Source organism: Aspergillus pseudoviridinutans (genome assembly GCF_018340605.1).
Source record: "Aspergillus pseudoviridinutans IFM 55266 DNA, scaffold_7, whole genome shotgun sequence".
Lineage (NCBI taxonomy): Eukaryota > Fungi > Ascomycota > Eurotiomycetes > Eurotiales > Aspergillaceae > Aspergillus > Aspergillus pseudoviridinutans.
This window is the reverse complement of record NW_025091287.1, coordinates 165002-177860: the sequence shown is the minus strand read 5'-3', so window position 1 is coordinate 177860 and position 12859 is coordinate 165002. Positions and strand designations below refer to the sequence as shown.

At 49.4% G+C, this 12859-nt stretch overlaps 5 protein-coding genes across 5 annotated transcripts; 2 read left to right on the top strand and 3 right to left on the bottom strand.

The window, feature by feature from the left end:
* Positions 1–95: 95 nt before the first annotated feature.
* Asppvi_009361 (uncharacterized protein) lies at positions 96–1499 on the bottom strand (the record flags this gene model as incomplete). Its single annotated transcript, XM_043305218.1, has 1 exon — positions 96–1499. The coding sequence occupies one exon, from the start codon at positions 1497–1499 to the stop codon at positions 96–98; it is 1404 nt and encodes a 467-aa protein (XP_043161153.1).
* A 1179-nt stretch (positions 1500–2678) lies between these two features.
* On the top strand, positions 2679–3959 carry Asppvi_009360 (Zn(II)2Cys6 transcription factor domain-containing protein; the record flags this gene model as incomplete). The annotated part of the gene is made up of 1 exon (XM_043305217.1): positions 2679–3959. One exon carries the CDS (start codon positions 2679–2681, stop codon positions 3957–3959), a length of 1281 nt encoding a protein of 426 aa, XP_043161152.1.
* Positions 3960–4363: 404 nt separating this feature from the next.
* Positions 4364–5468, top strand: Asppvi_009359 (aldo/keto reductase family protein; the record flags this gene model as incomplete). The annotated part of the gene is made up of 4 exons (XM_043305216.1): positions 4364–4408; positions 4460–5004; positions 5054–5114; positions 5163–5468. The coding sequence occupies 4 exons, from the start codon at positions 4364–4366 to the stop codon at positions 5466–5468; spliced, it is 957 nt and encodes a 318-aa protein (XP_043161151.1).
* Positions 5469–6195: 727 nt separating this feature from the next.
* Positions 6196–7295, bottom strand: Asppvi_009358 (uncharacterized protein; the record flags this gene model as incomplete). Its single annotated transcript, XM_043305215.1, has 3 exons — positions 6196–6685; positions 6735–6997; positions 7047–7295. The coding sequence occupies 3 exons, from the start codon at positions 7293–7295 to the stop codon at positions 6196–6198; spliced, it is 1002 nt and encodes a 333-aa protein (XP_043161150.1).
* Positions 7296–8281: 986 nt separating this feature from the next.
* Positions 8282–9273, bottom strand: Asppvi_009357 (uncharacterized protein; the record flags this gene model as incomplete). Its single annotated transcript, XM_043305214.1, has 2 exons — positions 8282–8884; positions 8953–9273. The coding sequence occupies 2 exons, from the start codon at positions 9271–9273 to the stop codon at positions 8282–8284; spliced, it is 924 nt and encodes a 307-aa protein (XP_043161149.1).
* Between the last annotated feature and the right edge of the window lie 3586 nt (positions 9274–12859).

Sequence of the window (12859 nt, the reverse complement as noted above, 5' to 3'; positions counted from 1 at the left end):
TCCAACAGAACGTGAACTGGTTAGTTGATTCACCAGTTGACAGGTGGCGAGCTGGTCATCACAAGTTTGCCCCTAATTGCAGATTTTGACACAGTTTAAGACTTAGCAGCGTTGATAATATCCGGAAGCAGGGTGTGAGTGCTGTTCCAGACCTGGGTCGAGCCAACGACGAACAAAGAACTAATGTACCAAGTGTTCCTATGACCCTGGAGACCCTTCATCTTAGTATACCAGCCGTTCGCAATGTCCTTGGTCGGAGGGCTTAGATGGAATGGTGAGTAATCCTGGAAGTCGACAAACTTTGGCTCCAGGGCCTGAGCATTGGTCTGAGTCTGCAGCCACTTGATGGTGCTTCGAGCAGCACCCTCAATTTCAGCCTGTGTCTGGGCTTGGTTCGTGTTGTACCAGTAGAAAAGATAGCCAGGAGAAGCCGAAGGGGCGATCTCGACCACACCGGGCAGACTGGCGACGTGGTACGGTCTGTCCACGCCGACGTTGGTATAAGCAATGCCCTCCTTAAGCCCGGTGTTGTTCACGACGCCGCCGTAGTAGTGCTTGCCAGAAAGCTTGCTCAGAATGGCCTGCTCCTGCTGGTCGAGACCGAAATACTTGACGTTGTCCAAGACAGGCGGCATAGCAATGATAAGCTGTTTTGCCTTGATGAGCTTTTTGCCAGATGGGGTGTTGGCCACGAGCTGCACGCCGCACTGGCGGGTCGATCCACGCCGAGCTGCAATGATGGAAGATCTCAAAAACACATGCGGCTTCAATTCGGCCAGCGCGTTAACGTAAATCTGGGAATTGTCGTGATTGGCACTGTGAAGAGCAGCTCCGCCAAACTCATTCAACTCGATGTGATTGCCGTCGTTAAGAATGGCAAGAGCGGTGGTGTCCAATGGATCTCCAGGGGTCGCTGGCCATGAGAGGCCACCCTCGGCCGAGCCGGAGGAGAGATTGTGCTTCTTGACGAATTCTGGCCAAGTGAGGAGCAGATCGGCAGGGGGAGGGTTGGGCAGGTCGACGAGATCTTGGACATAAGGATATTTGTCGAGCTCGGCAACATAGTCGGCCTGGATACTGCCCCGGGTGTAGTTGGTCAGGGCAACTTGCTTGGCAAAGTCGTAATATTTGGGCATGCCGAAATCCGAGAGCTGCGCATTTGCCAGAGGGGTGCGCAAACGGGCAAAAAAGTCGCGAACGATCGGGGTATCGAGGTGGATCTGCACGCCAAAGTCGACGCTGGCCCCGGTTGCGGGGTCCTGGAAGGTCCTGGTGTGTCCCCCAAGCCGGTCCGATATTTCGACTAGGGTGAAGGTTTTGTTTTGATCGGCCAAACTGATCGCTGCATAAGTCCCTGCTGCTCCTCCGCCGATAATGGCAAAATCTCGCTCGACGACGTCTTTTGCAGCATATGCCGACGAGTCGAATTGATCACGAATCTGTACAGATGCAGCCAAGGCGCCTGCCGCGCTGGCAATGCAGAAAAATGTGGTCAACATCTTGCAAAGGATTGGTAAGATGGCAATTGAATTACTGTGACTGGAGAGATTGACTGCGTACCTTTTATATATGCTCAAGGGCGATAACAAGTGTGTTCACTGACTTACTTTCCTCCGCGAGGCTGTGTATTACGTTCGAAGAAACTCCGGGGTCCACGCGAGCTGAGCGGAAGGATCCGAGGCAGCAGCTAATATTGCCGCACGCCTCATTACACGACATGAGTTGGACCATCTCGGTTACCTATCGAAGTTCAGCGAACGACCCTAAGAGGAATAAGAGAGAAAAAGAGGCAATGGGATCTCCGAAATAATTGTACCAACCTTCTTGGCAAAAATGATCTCCTGAGATATCTCACTAACCAGAGGCCCTGCGGCCTCATGAATTAGTTCATCATAGTCGTAAGTTCAAGCGCTATCGTCTGACACATTCTAGCAGCATGTTCTGTAATAGGGGTTAATTTATCATATTAGATTAGAGTGCTAGAGCAGGATCTGGTACTAATTATGATGTTTTATAGTGTCCTAATAGGCTAATAAGACTTTAGGAGTGATTTGAACTACAGAACTAGCTACTAAGCCCTAATATTAACTAGTAAGATTAGTATACTCCGAGTAAACTGAGTAAGACAACTATATATTACCCAAGGAGAACTAATTCCTAAGTTATAAATTACTTAGTGACCTACGGAGATACCTATAGTGTATTACATGATCTAGTAGGTCTAACCCTCTGCACTATTCGTATTAGCGCTTTATAGTCCGCTGTAGCCCTTAAGGCCGATGCGGCTGCAAGAGGTGCCAGTCCAGGTGATTTGGCTACAAGAGGTAAGTTACTGTAGTCCTTGTATTTTTGGATTAGTAGGGCGCGTGGCGCCAACCATCTAAACCCTTCGCAGCTAAGGATTTACAGAACTTCCTAGAATTCGGGGTTGACTAATCAGATCACGAGAACGCTATCCTGGCTCAGCCTGCTGATATGCCCCCCACTTGATAGGCTTTATCGTATTCTCTCGATCTGATTCCCTTTTTCCTTGCTTAGGGTAGGACAGGGTAGTTAAAGTGCCGAATATATATTTATATGCAGCTTGAACGAAGTGAGTTATATGACTACCTTACAAAGTGGCAAAAATCCGCTAGCACTTCGAACCTGATATGTTCCAGAATTCCAATTCCCGCCGTATGTCCGCAAGATACCGGCAGAAAGCCTGCATTGCCTGCGCAAATTCAAAGCGCAGGTGTGACAAGCAGCTACCTGAGTGCCAGCGCTGCTTGGACAGGGACGTGGAGTGCCTATATCCGGAGCCAAAGAGAAGGCGAAGAAATCCTATTGTGTGTGACAACGAGGCTGAAGAATTTCCAACCGACCCTGATGCACTGCGGAGCTGTCTTACTGATTTCGAAGATTGGGGCGCTATGGTGGGGGCCGCAGATCTTAACTTCACCATGTCAGATGTGATGGCACCATTTATCCCAGCATTGTCGGTACCAGCGAGTGATGTACAAGCTCAGGATGCTGCACTTCCGAGGGGCGACATCGTGACTACGCAATGTCCCTGGTTTCTCAGAGATGAGACCTGGACTATGCGGCACAGAAACGAAGAACCAGCTTGCAAAACTGGTATTCAGCTGGAACCTTTCATCCGCGCCGTAGAGGAAATGCTGCGATCGTGGGTTAGGAATGGCTATAATAGCTTCATTCATCGACGGCTGTATGAGCATTGCATGCCTACATGTGTCCAGGACGCCTTCACAACTCTTGCGGCCTATGCTGGTTGTACCCCAGCGGTGAAGGAGACCATACTGCAGATAGTCGAGGAGCGCTTGTCTGCACTTGTCCGCCAGAGTCCTCCCACCGATAGCCGTGCACATGGTATTCTGGACCACCTGGGCCGTGTTCAGGCGCTATTTGTCTACGAATTCATAGCGCTTTTTGATGGCTCCGTGCGTCTGCGTGCAACTGCCGAGAAACATATTCCGACTCTTCGGCAGTGGGTAACCCAGATGTGGGAGGCAGTAAAATTAAATCGAGGGGAAGACCGTCCCTGGGACAACCCTCCCCTTCAATGGACGGCAAGTGAGTTCGACAAGGAATACGATGTCTGTTCAGCGATGTGGCGGCTATGGGTCTTGACTGAAAGTGTCCGGCGCTCGCGTCTAATCATTGACACTGTCATTAACGTATACGAAACCACAACTAAAGGATGGGCTGATTGTACTGGAAGTGTTATGTTTACTTCGCGCCGTGGCTTGTGGGACGCCGAATCTGCCATGAAGTGGTTTGAACTATGCCGTCTGAAACCCCCACTTCTAGTGGATTCCTTGCAGCCTGGGGCTTTGATGTCACAGTATCCAGCCGAGGAGCTAGACGATTTAGCAAAGTTATACTGGACATTCATAGTGGGCGCAGACAAGATACAATGTTGGATTGATAGGACATCTATAGCAACGGGAAGGGCTTAGCCCCCGCTATAATCGATTCGGGATATTCTTCCTTTTGAATATTTGTCATCTTATATCTTGTAGGATGTGTATTTACCTAGAGCATACAGATGAGCGACCGTACTTATTCTTGGAATCAAAGGTGGTTGGCATGGCGGACAACATGCGGATAATATGCGGGCAACATGCGGCCAAATTGCGGAAAAGTTGCGGGAGTAACAATATTGGGCTCATAGAACCGCACCATGATCCAAAACCAGCCCAGCTAAATCCCGCAGGGAATGAATTTAACAGGCATGTACCCAGTGTTAGCTGTCTAGAAAGGACTATTTATAAAGGTCTCTCCAACGCAGGACTCATTTCGCAGTGCCTTATTCTATACTCGTCCTGCACTTCACATCTTTCAACGTCTCTTTCCATCCAGCATGTCTTCCGGCACGCCTGTCAATATTATTCTCGGCACTCACACAGTACGTACATTATTCAGTTGCGGCTATTTTGTTCTAATCAGGTGGCTATAGGTTGGCGATGCTAATGAGAACCCCGGGGTTGTACACTTCGATAACGCGAAAGATGTCCAGGCCCTCTTGGATGCATTCCACAATCGCGGCTATAGGCATATAGACACTGCGAGTAATTATGACGGCTCCGAGAAACGCCTTGGCCAGGCTGGAGCTGCCTCTCGGTTTATCATCCATTCAAAAGTCCGCAGTCGTGGTCCAGGGGACCTCGAACCTTCGAAAATTGATTTAAGCATTAGACAATCGCTAGATGCCCTCAAGACTTCCGCTGTGGAGACAATGTTCCTACATGTGCCTGATCGGCGAACGCCATTCGAGGACACAGCAAAAGCAATGAATGACGCCTTCCAACAAGGAAAGTTCAAGAAATTCGGATTGTCCAATTACACTGCCGCGGAAGTGCAGAAGTTTATCGATATTTGCGAAGAAAAGGGCTACGTCAAACCCAGTGTGTATCAAGGGCACTATAACGCGATTGTGAGAGGAGGCGAGAAGGAGCTATTTCCACTGTTGCGTAAACATAACATCGCCTTTTTTGCATATAGGTACGCCGATATGGGTCCATTTTTCGATTCAGACTGACATTTGCGTTAGTCCTGCAGCGGGTGGACTTTTCTCAGGTGGTGCTAACACCGCGGCAAGATGGAGTACCGATGTAAGATTTCAAAGCGTTCACCTCCGGATAATCCTAACGATAGTCTAGAACCCCGTCGGAAAGCTGTACAGTGCCCTTTATAGACAAACCGCCGTTCAGGCCTCCGCCGTTGTTCGAGAAGTTGCTGAGAAACATGGTATCAGCGGACATGCGGCTGCCCTGCGATGGACTGCGTTCCATAGTGCCTTGGATGGGAAGTACGGTGATGGGGTGATCTTTGCGGTTTCCAATATGGATCAGTTCCACAAGACTCTTGACGCACGTGAGGCTGGACCCCTCCCTGCCGAGCTCGCTGAGGCTATTACAGCCATCTACGCTACGGTTGAGGGCACAGAGCCACCATACCATCTCTAGAGTAACTGGGTAGTGTATTCTTTTTGATAGACTGCCCTCACACACATTATATTCTCATCCCCTAAGTTGGCTTTACGATGACTAGATTTGCGTCTATGTTAAGAATCGATCCCTATGAGCATTTCTAAGCTCTTCAGCTCAAATTTTGATTGCATTTATACACAATCAGGATTGCTGTTTTAACGCGCTGGTCAGATATAGCAGCCAGGTAACCTTATGGATTCCATCCAAAAATGCAGGGTTACCAACGATAGTAAGGCTACATGGAGTATGCATATCTCGCTGAGCATGCAGGACTAATTATGCAGTACTGTCGTTAGGGACAGAAGCCGTGTGAGTATCAGGAAGGTGAAGATCGTTCCAAGCAGCACAAACACCAATTCAATGCTCAATCCAACAGGAAAATAGGAGAGGATCATAGCCCCCGTAAACCGTGATCCGTTGCCGCCGACGTGCTGTGTCAAGTGCCTAAGTATGAGAAGGGGACGTATGCGCAGATTGAGACGGAGAAGGGGGTTGTCAAGGTATATTGCCCTTCTGTTTAGGGGATGGAAGGTTTCTAATCGTGGCAGTTTTCGGTGCGGATGCAGTTCTGGCGCATTTGTAACTGAACCTCTCGCCCGAATTTGGGGTAATGGTAGAATGCATGACGGACGCTAGGTAGATATTGAACGTGCCACTGCCACTACGCGTACATTCCCGGAACAACTCCAGCGTGTCAGCGAATCTATTGACCAAGCACAAGTTTAGCAACCGCAGCGATGGCCGGGATCCAGACAGCGGGATTCCCCAGCGACAGCTGCCTCGACGCAGTCGCTCCACTCTTCGCGGACCCGGTCGCAGCAGCACCAGTCGCCCCAGCAGTCCCTGCATTACCGGTCCCAGTCGCCTTGACCTGGTTATTCTTCCACGGCGACGCCGTCACGGTGTACGTGACGCTGGACTGTGACCAGGTGAAAACCGATCCGCTCGGCGGGGCAGTAAGCGCATTCGCCGCGCCAGTATTATACAGCGTTTGCGTACCGTTCGGGGGCAGGTTGTCCGGCTTGTAGAACGTGCTCGAGTTCGGTGCAAAGCCCAGCTTTCCACAGTCATATGCATCCATCGCACTGCCGCACGAGCCCCAGTGGACGACGGAGCCGTATATGGTAGACACTTGAAGCCAGAGGTCTGCGCCCATGTCGGCGGGAATGGTGTCGGGGCAGGTCTCGTACATCCTGTCCCTTTTTGTCAGTAACTATGGTGCGGACAGGCGTGGCGACGTACGCTGACAACCCGGCGCTGACCTCGCAGCACCCACATGCAGTATACTTCTTGCTCAGTTCAATGATGTTTGTTGTCGTCTTGTTAGTCAAGCATGCATTGTTCTCCTTCTGTGCATTCAGTGTCGCCTGCAGCACCTTGCCGAGGTTACACGAGCAGCCGCCGGGAGCGTTATCGGGCGCAGGCCAAAAAGGGACCGGTTCGGAGGCTATGGGACATTCGGCAAAGTACGTTGCGACCAGTTTGCCGTATTCGCACGAGTACGCCTGCATCAAGTGATTAGACGTATGCATGAGGAAAGAAGAGGAAATGTACCTGATTCCAGCACGACTCGCCGACGCAGTTCATGTAAGCCTGGTACATGGCGCATCCGCAGCTCAGAACGCAGAGCTTGTTTCCGTTGCAAACATTCATGCATGCCTTGGCGTCCGCATCTGCTTTCGCTGTGCAGCTGGTAAAGGTGGAGGGGTCAGCGCAGACATCAGCGGTGATGTTGGTTTGAGCGAGCGCCAGTGTAGCAGCACCTGCTGCCATAAAGGCGGCGAGTGTTGTTCTGGACAACATTATGGGTTATGTTGGTATATGGCAAAATATAAGAGTCAATCGAGAATCTCCGAGCGGCAATCGATCTAGTATAATCGATCTAGTATAAGTACCCTCCTGCAACCCAAACACCAGCCTCGACCTTCAGTCATCTCCGCTTGGGTTCGGGTGTTTTGCATGGCACACCAAAGGGCGCACTGTTAAGCAGCGAGCTTGACGGCTTGTTGTGATTAAGCTGCTCGACAAAGGAAGTTGATTGGGCGTCGCTGCGGGTAAACTGTTGCCATGAATGAAGACCCCTGTGCCGCACCCGAGAATTAACCCCTTGTCCAATAGGCTGCGGTTCTCCGCACGCTGTTCGGGCGGCTGAGTGTCTGTGGCGGTCGAATACGAGCTGCTTTCGCTTAAGCTGCATCTATTTGGGAAAGCGTTGTTCTACAAATCCACCGCATTCTAGCGACACTTGTCCTAGATTAAGATGATCTATTGCATATATCGCCGTCTATTCTCATACGATAGTCAGGAATACTACTAAAGATCGGTTAGTGTATCCTGATCTGGAACATGACATGTGATTATGACTATAGAACCCGATGACGGCGTCGCTGACCTGGACAATGAAATCCACACCGTAGGAAGATTATACAAATGTTTTAGCGCGCAACTATGTCCAATGGGACGGCGTCACGAACCTCATATAATAAAATACTTGCTGCCACCATTGCTGGAACCTCCGGCCATGATGGGTGTGGTGACCAGTTCAGAGGTGGCCGACAAAGAGGTAGTAGATGTAATCTCCATAAAAAACCATGCACAAATGGACAGAGAAGTAGAAATGGATGAAAATTAGCAATCTAGCGATAAGAGACTGATAGGGCTGGGGTGATCTGCAGCCAAGCTGCGCCTGGTCTAGATAGGCTTTCACTGTGTCCTTGGCCTCGGGGTTCCAGATAGTTTCTCTGTTTGAAACATGGAAGCCAATTTCGAATATCAGTGTACCACCCGGTTCACAATGGTTGAAGTTGGTTAAGTGTCCACACTCCAGTTTCATCGGTGTAAGTTTCTTGACCTTCAAACCCCCCAGTTATAGATCCTCGGCCAGCCATCCACTGAGGAACGTCGGCAAATATATCTTGACTCGTCATGTTCGCCACAAAAATACCGGCATCTCCAAGGTCCCAGTGCAGGAGCATGCCCCTCGGTGCTGGGGTTCCAGGAAGAAGGGGCCATATCTGACCGTCTCCCCAGCCTAGAGTGTTGTTAGGGTTGCTAACGCAACGAGACGCGATGACATGTCCATCCTCCCACGTAGCAAGATATTCTGCACTAATGTCCGCGCCGTCTTGAGCACGCGAATGCCACCACACAACAGCATAAGACCCGAGGCGAGCGTGACCCCAAAAGGCGGATTGGAGCGCGTCCCCAAAGGGGCGGTCAACCCAGGTCTTATCATGGTAACCATACCCTTCGAATGTCATGGATGTATCGCGTATTTGGAGGGATACTGCGGCATTAGCATCCGGCAATGCGTTTGCCCAACCAATTCCGGTGATAATCTGTTCATCAACACCTGCAGCATCACTGCCGCAGGAATAGTGAGGCGCAACAGTCTTTAGAATGAAGAGTGCGTTAATACAATAATAAAGACTGATCTGTCAATGGAAAGGAAGATCCTTACATTTCCTTGAAGAGTTACGCTTCCTCTAATCCCTACTTCAGGCGCGTTGAGAGTCGCTATGTAGACGGGTCTTGGCTTCAAGAGGCTCGATCCTGACCAACCGAATTCGTTGCCGCCAAAAAAGTCCACACGCATACTTTTATCTTCTCTTTCAGTGATTTTGACATTCTCCGCCTCAACGGCGTAGCTGTAGGTTGTTCCATTGGCAAAGACTCCAAATATGGTAACTCGATAAAGCATTTCTGACGCCGGGATACTCGGATCGACTGGCCACTGCACTTCAAAGTTGAATACCACAGTCTCCTTGGTCGAAGGGTTCATAGCATCGAAATACCATCTAGAACCATTATTAGGGCATTGGACACGAATAACTCCAAGGGAAAAGGGAAACTCGCGAGTCAAAGGTAGTGGCGTTTGGGGCTGGATCAAGTTTGAAAAAATCGGCTTGACCTAGTGCCTGGGAAGTGAATTCGACCTTCGACGTGCCATTGAACCGCTTATTGCCAAGCGAAATAACACGGTCTTGCGCGCATTGAGCGACTGAGCAGCAAAGTGACACGGCTACTGCCAGTGAGGACGGTCCAAAGCGCATTCTTGATAGTGATTAGAGATTGTGATTGTAGTATAGTCCAAGTTGTTCTTGTTGGATCTCAAGATAAATTTAATGCGTCGTCTTTTCTGACTTAGTAGTAGCATATTTATATACTCTGTGTACGATTAAAGTAGCGTCCCCTAGCTCACATAGTTTATGCAGTAACCTACGTGTAGCAAAGGGTTGGAAGATCAGGGCCGGGTTCGGGTTCGTGCTCGTATTCGGTACTGGGGCTCCTTTTTCGGATCTACAGATCAAAAACAGTCAATCTTGCGCCAGAATATCTCCCCAGTTCTCGGTAAGCCGACTTCACACAGTTCATCGAAATCCGCAGATGGGTCTAAGAACCTCAACCCAAAACTACCCCGCGCACGGTCTGGGTCGAAGATAGAAAGCCCGAACCCAAACCCAGACCGCAAGCGACTTAGGTTCAAGTTCACGTTCCTGCAAGAACCTGTTTTTGCATAGGATCAAGGTCCTAATCTGCCAAACAACCAGATATCAACCTCCTGATATATCTTGCACTACATCATTTTCACACTTGTCTACCGAAATTCAATTCCAGTGTTTCATCCACTAGGAGACTCTGAACATATGACTGGTGCAAGACCGGCCGACGTAGCTTATTCCAAAACCTGCAGCGTTGGTGGTATACTGTCGCATTGTATTCTTGCCCTGGGTTTAAACACATGCAGATGACAATAATGTTGCTGGACTGACCTCCCGCGCTGCCAGGGTCTGTTGTCCCAGTACTTAAAGTCCGTCGTCACAGAGAGCTCGCCTAGTCGCTCAAAGCTGCATCAGATACAGCCGGTAAAGGAGAGTTAGCTGTTAATGTAGTACCTCTGACCTTTTAGGGCGACAATAATACCACTTGGGCCTCTGTTGATAACAGACTGAATGGTGGGGACATCGTCCACAGTGGACGAGCCGCCTGCTTTGGGCGTGCATATGGATGCCCGTAGACTGAGTTGGGCACAAAATCGGATAGGGCCAGCAATGGGTTCAGCAGCTGCGAAGCATGTGAGATTCGCCGAAATAAGAGGCCACAACAAAAAGTTTGGCCAACATCTTTGGTGCGCTGCGGAATTCAAATCCTTGACAGGGAAATTGCGTACATCAATGTTCCCTTGGGGTTACTGCCGGTCCGCGGAGCTGTTGCAGACACAGTATCTCGACAACCAGGAATGGCCGTTGCAGGAGTCTCGCTTCGGTGCATTGGTGGATTTTGTATTAGCCCCATAGTTGCTCTATAGTTAACCATGCCTTTGCTTACCGTGCTCTGATCTTCTAACTCTCGTATCTGCTCCGGGAAACTTGCACTCAGTGTTTTGTAAGTTGATAAAGTTCAAGGATCTGCCAATGCTTGGAGGAAATAAACGCGGATGCCCGGCCTGATAGGTGGAAATCCGGAAATACTGGGGACACAAGATTGCGTTATCTGAGTTTGGTCACACATGCCATGTCATGAACGGTTTCATCCTCTATTGCGGATCCTCAACCAGTTCAGAAAACTACTGAACCAACGTCGGTGAATGGTATGACTCTTATTGAGCGAGTATAGCTCATAGCTGCTGGTTGACACCTTACCAATTAGAAGCCCGAAGATGCACCACCGATCTGTCCATGAAAAAGGCTTCGTTTAAGCTTTGCATACGCTGGAGAGCAAAGGCGTAGGTATTAGGGGCTTAAAAGAACAAGGGCATATAAAGGACAGGGGCATATAAGGGGAGCTTAAGCCGGTTCGCGGGGGAATGAGCCTCCAGGACGCAGTGGAGAGGCTGTGGAGAATGGCGTTTTGGCGAGAAACGGGATCTCGAGAGAGATGGGTATCAAAGTTCTGCCTAGGGTCAATATTCCTGTCAATTGGTGTTTTGCTTGCCCGGAGGAAAGGCAGCAAAGTAAGCTGGCCCGCTCCGGTTTTCGAGCAAAAAGCCATTATGTTCGCCCATGTGCTTTCGAGCTAGAAGCAACTCATATTAATTCAATCTACCATTAATGATACATAGGACTTCTACCTCTGATGCAAAGAAAGCACGAAGATATGCCCTGAGACATGAAAAACAGTAATTGGCCACCCTTAAGTACATAAATGAGTCACATGTCAGACTCCCCGTACAGATTGTCCTATACTGGCTATCACGGCCTCATCAGCCTCTCGCGTATGTCTCCCACCACTTGCCACTGCATCTGCCGCGCCTGCCTCCCCCCGATATCTGACCCAGATGGTCTAGCTATTATTTAGCTCAACTAATCTAGTTGCATCTAATCATGCCTCTTATGGTTACAGACCATACTAGGTAACTAAGAGACCCTAGTATACCTGTTAGGGTTAGCTGTGCTAATGGATTTCCTAGAGGGACTATATAGATTATTTTAGATCTCGTCTATCTACGTGGGCTGATTACTCCCTATCCACGCTTGGTAGCGGTCTTTTCAAAGAAATTGCCCTGAAATGAGCCAGGGCGGGTTGCGATTTCTAAAATTTGGCACCAAAAAAGTTTCGGAGCGGAGGTTCGGTGCCAACCGGCCAAGAATTCGGACCGAACCATCTATTCGCTTTATTTATCAAGTAAAGAAGTAGATTATAGCCGGGATATATGTTAGGTTACCACATTAGGTAGAGCTGCTTAATCATGAAATTAGCCGGATCCTAATCAAAGTTCAAGGCCAAAAGACCAATAGTACGCGAGATGCCTGGGATCAGCAGAGGACTCAAAATAGGCAAAGGTGGCTTCGAAACTCTGATGATTCGGATCCTCTGGCCGGCGTCGGAAATCACATTGACAAGTGCCCTAGTATGGAAAATTGGAGTTAAGCTGTGGGAAGACTGAATGCTTCGGCCCACAAACGTTGTTGATCTCCGATCATTCTTCGGGACTAAAAGGGACCAGGAAGCCGCAAGCCCTGGAAGTTAGAGAGAGCAAATGCACTGAGTCAGCGGGCGGGTTATATCAACGCACTCCATGTGGCGGAGCTCTTGACCAGTTACCACCCATGTTAGATAACAGGCTGATTCCCTCAGCTGTTAGTGCCAGCTGAGCTGAGCAGCTACCGAAGCGGAGAGTCAGAGACAAGAAAGTGAATGGTAAATTGTGCCTCACTTCCGCTTAGTAAGCGCTTTAATGGCCGATGAGGCATTACTAGTTTATAAATAATGTAGATCATCATGTTAATGTGGTGGATCTGGTGAGCCTACTTGTTAGACTCTCAAGTGAACTAATGTCCCCATTAATGTAATAGGTGCATCATGTTAACAATTGCTCTCCACCATCACTTCGTTTAGGATGACTGCGCATATGGAACACCAGGAGG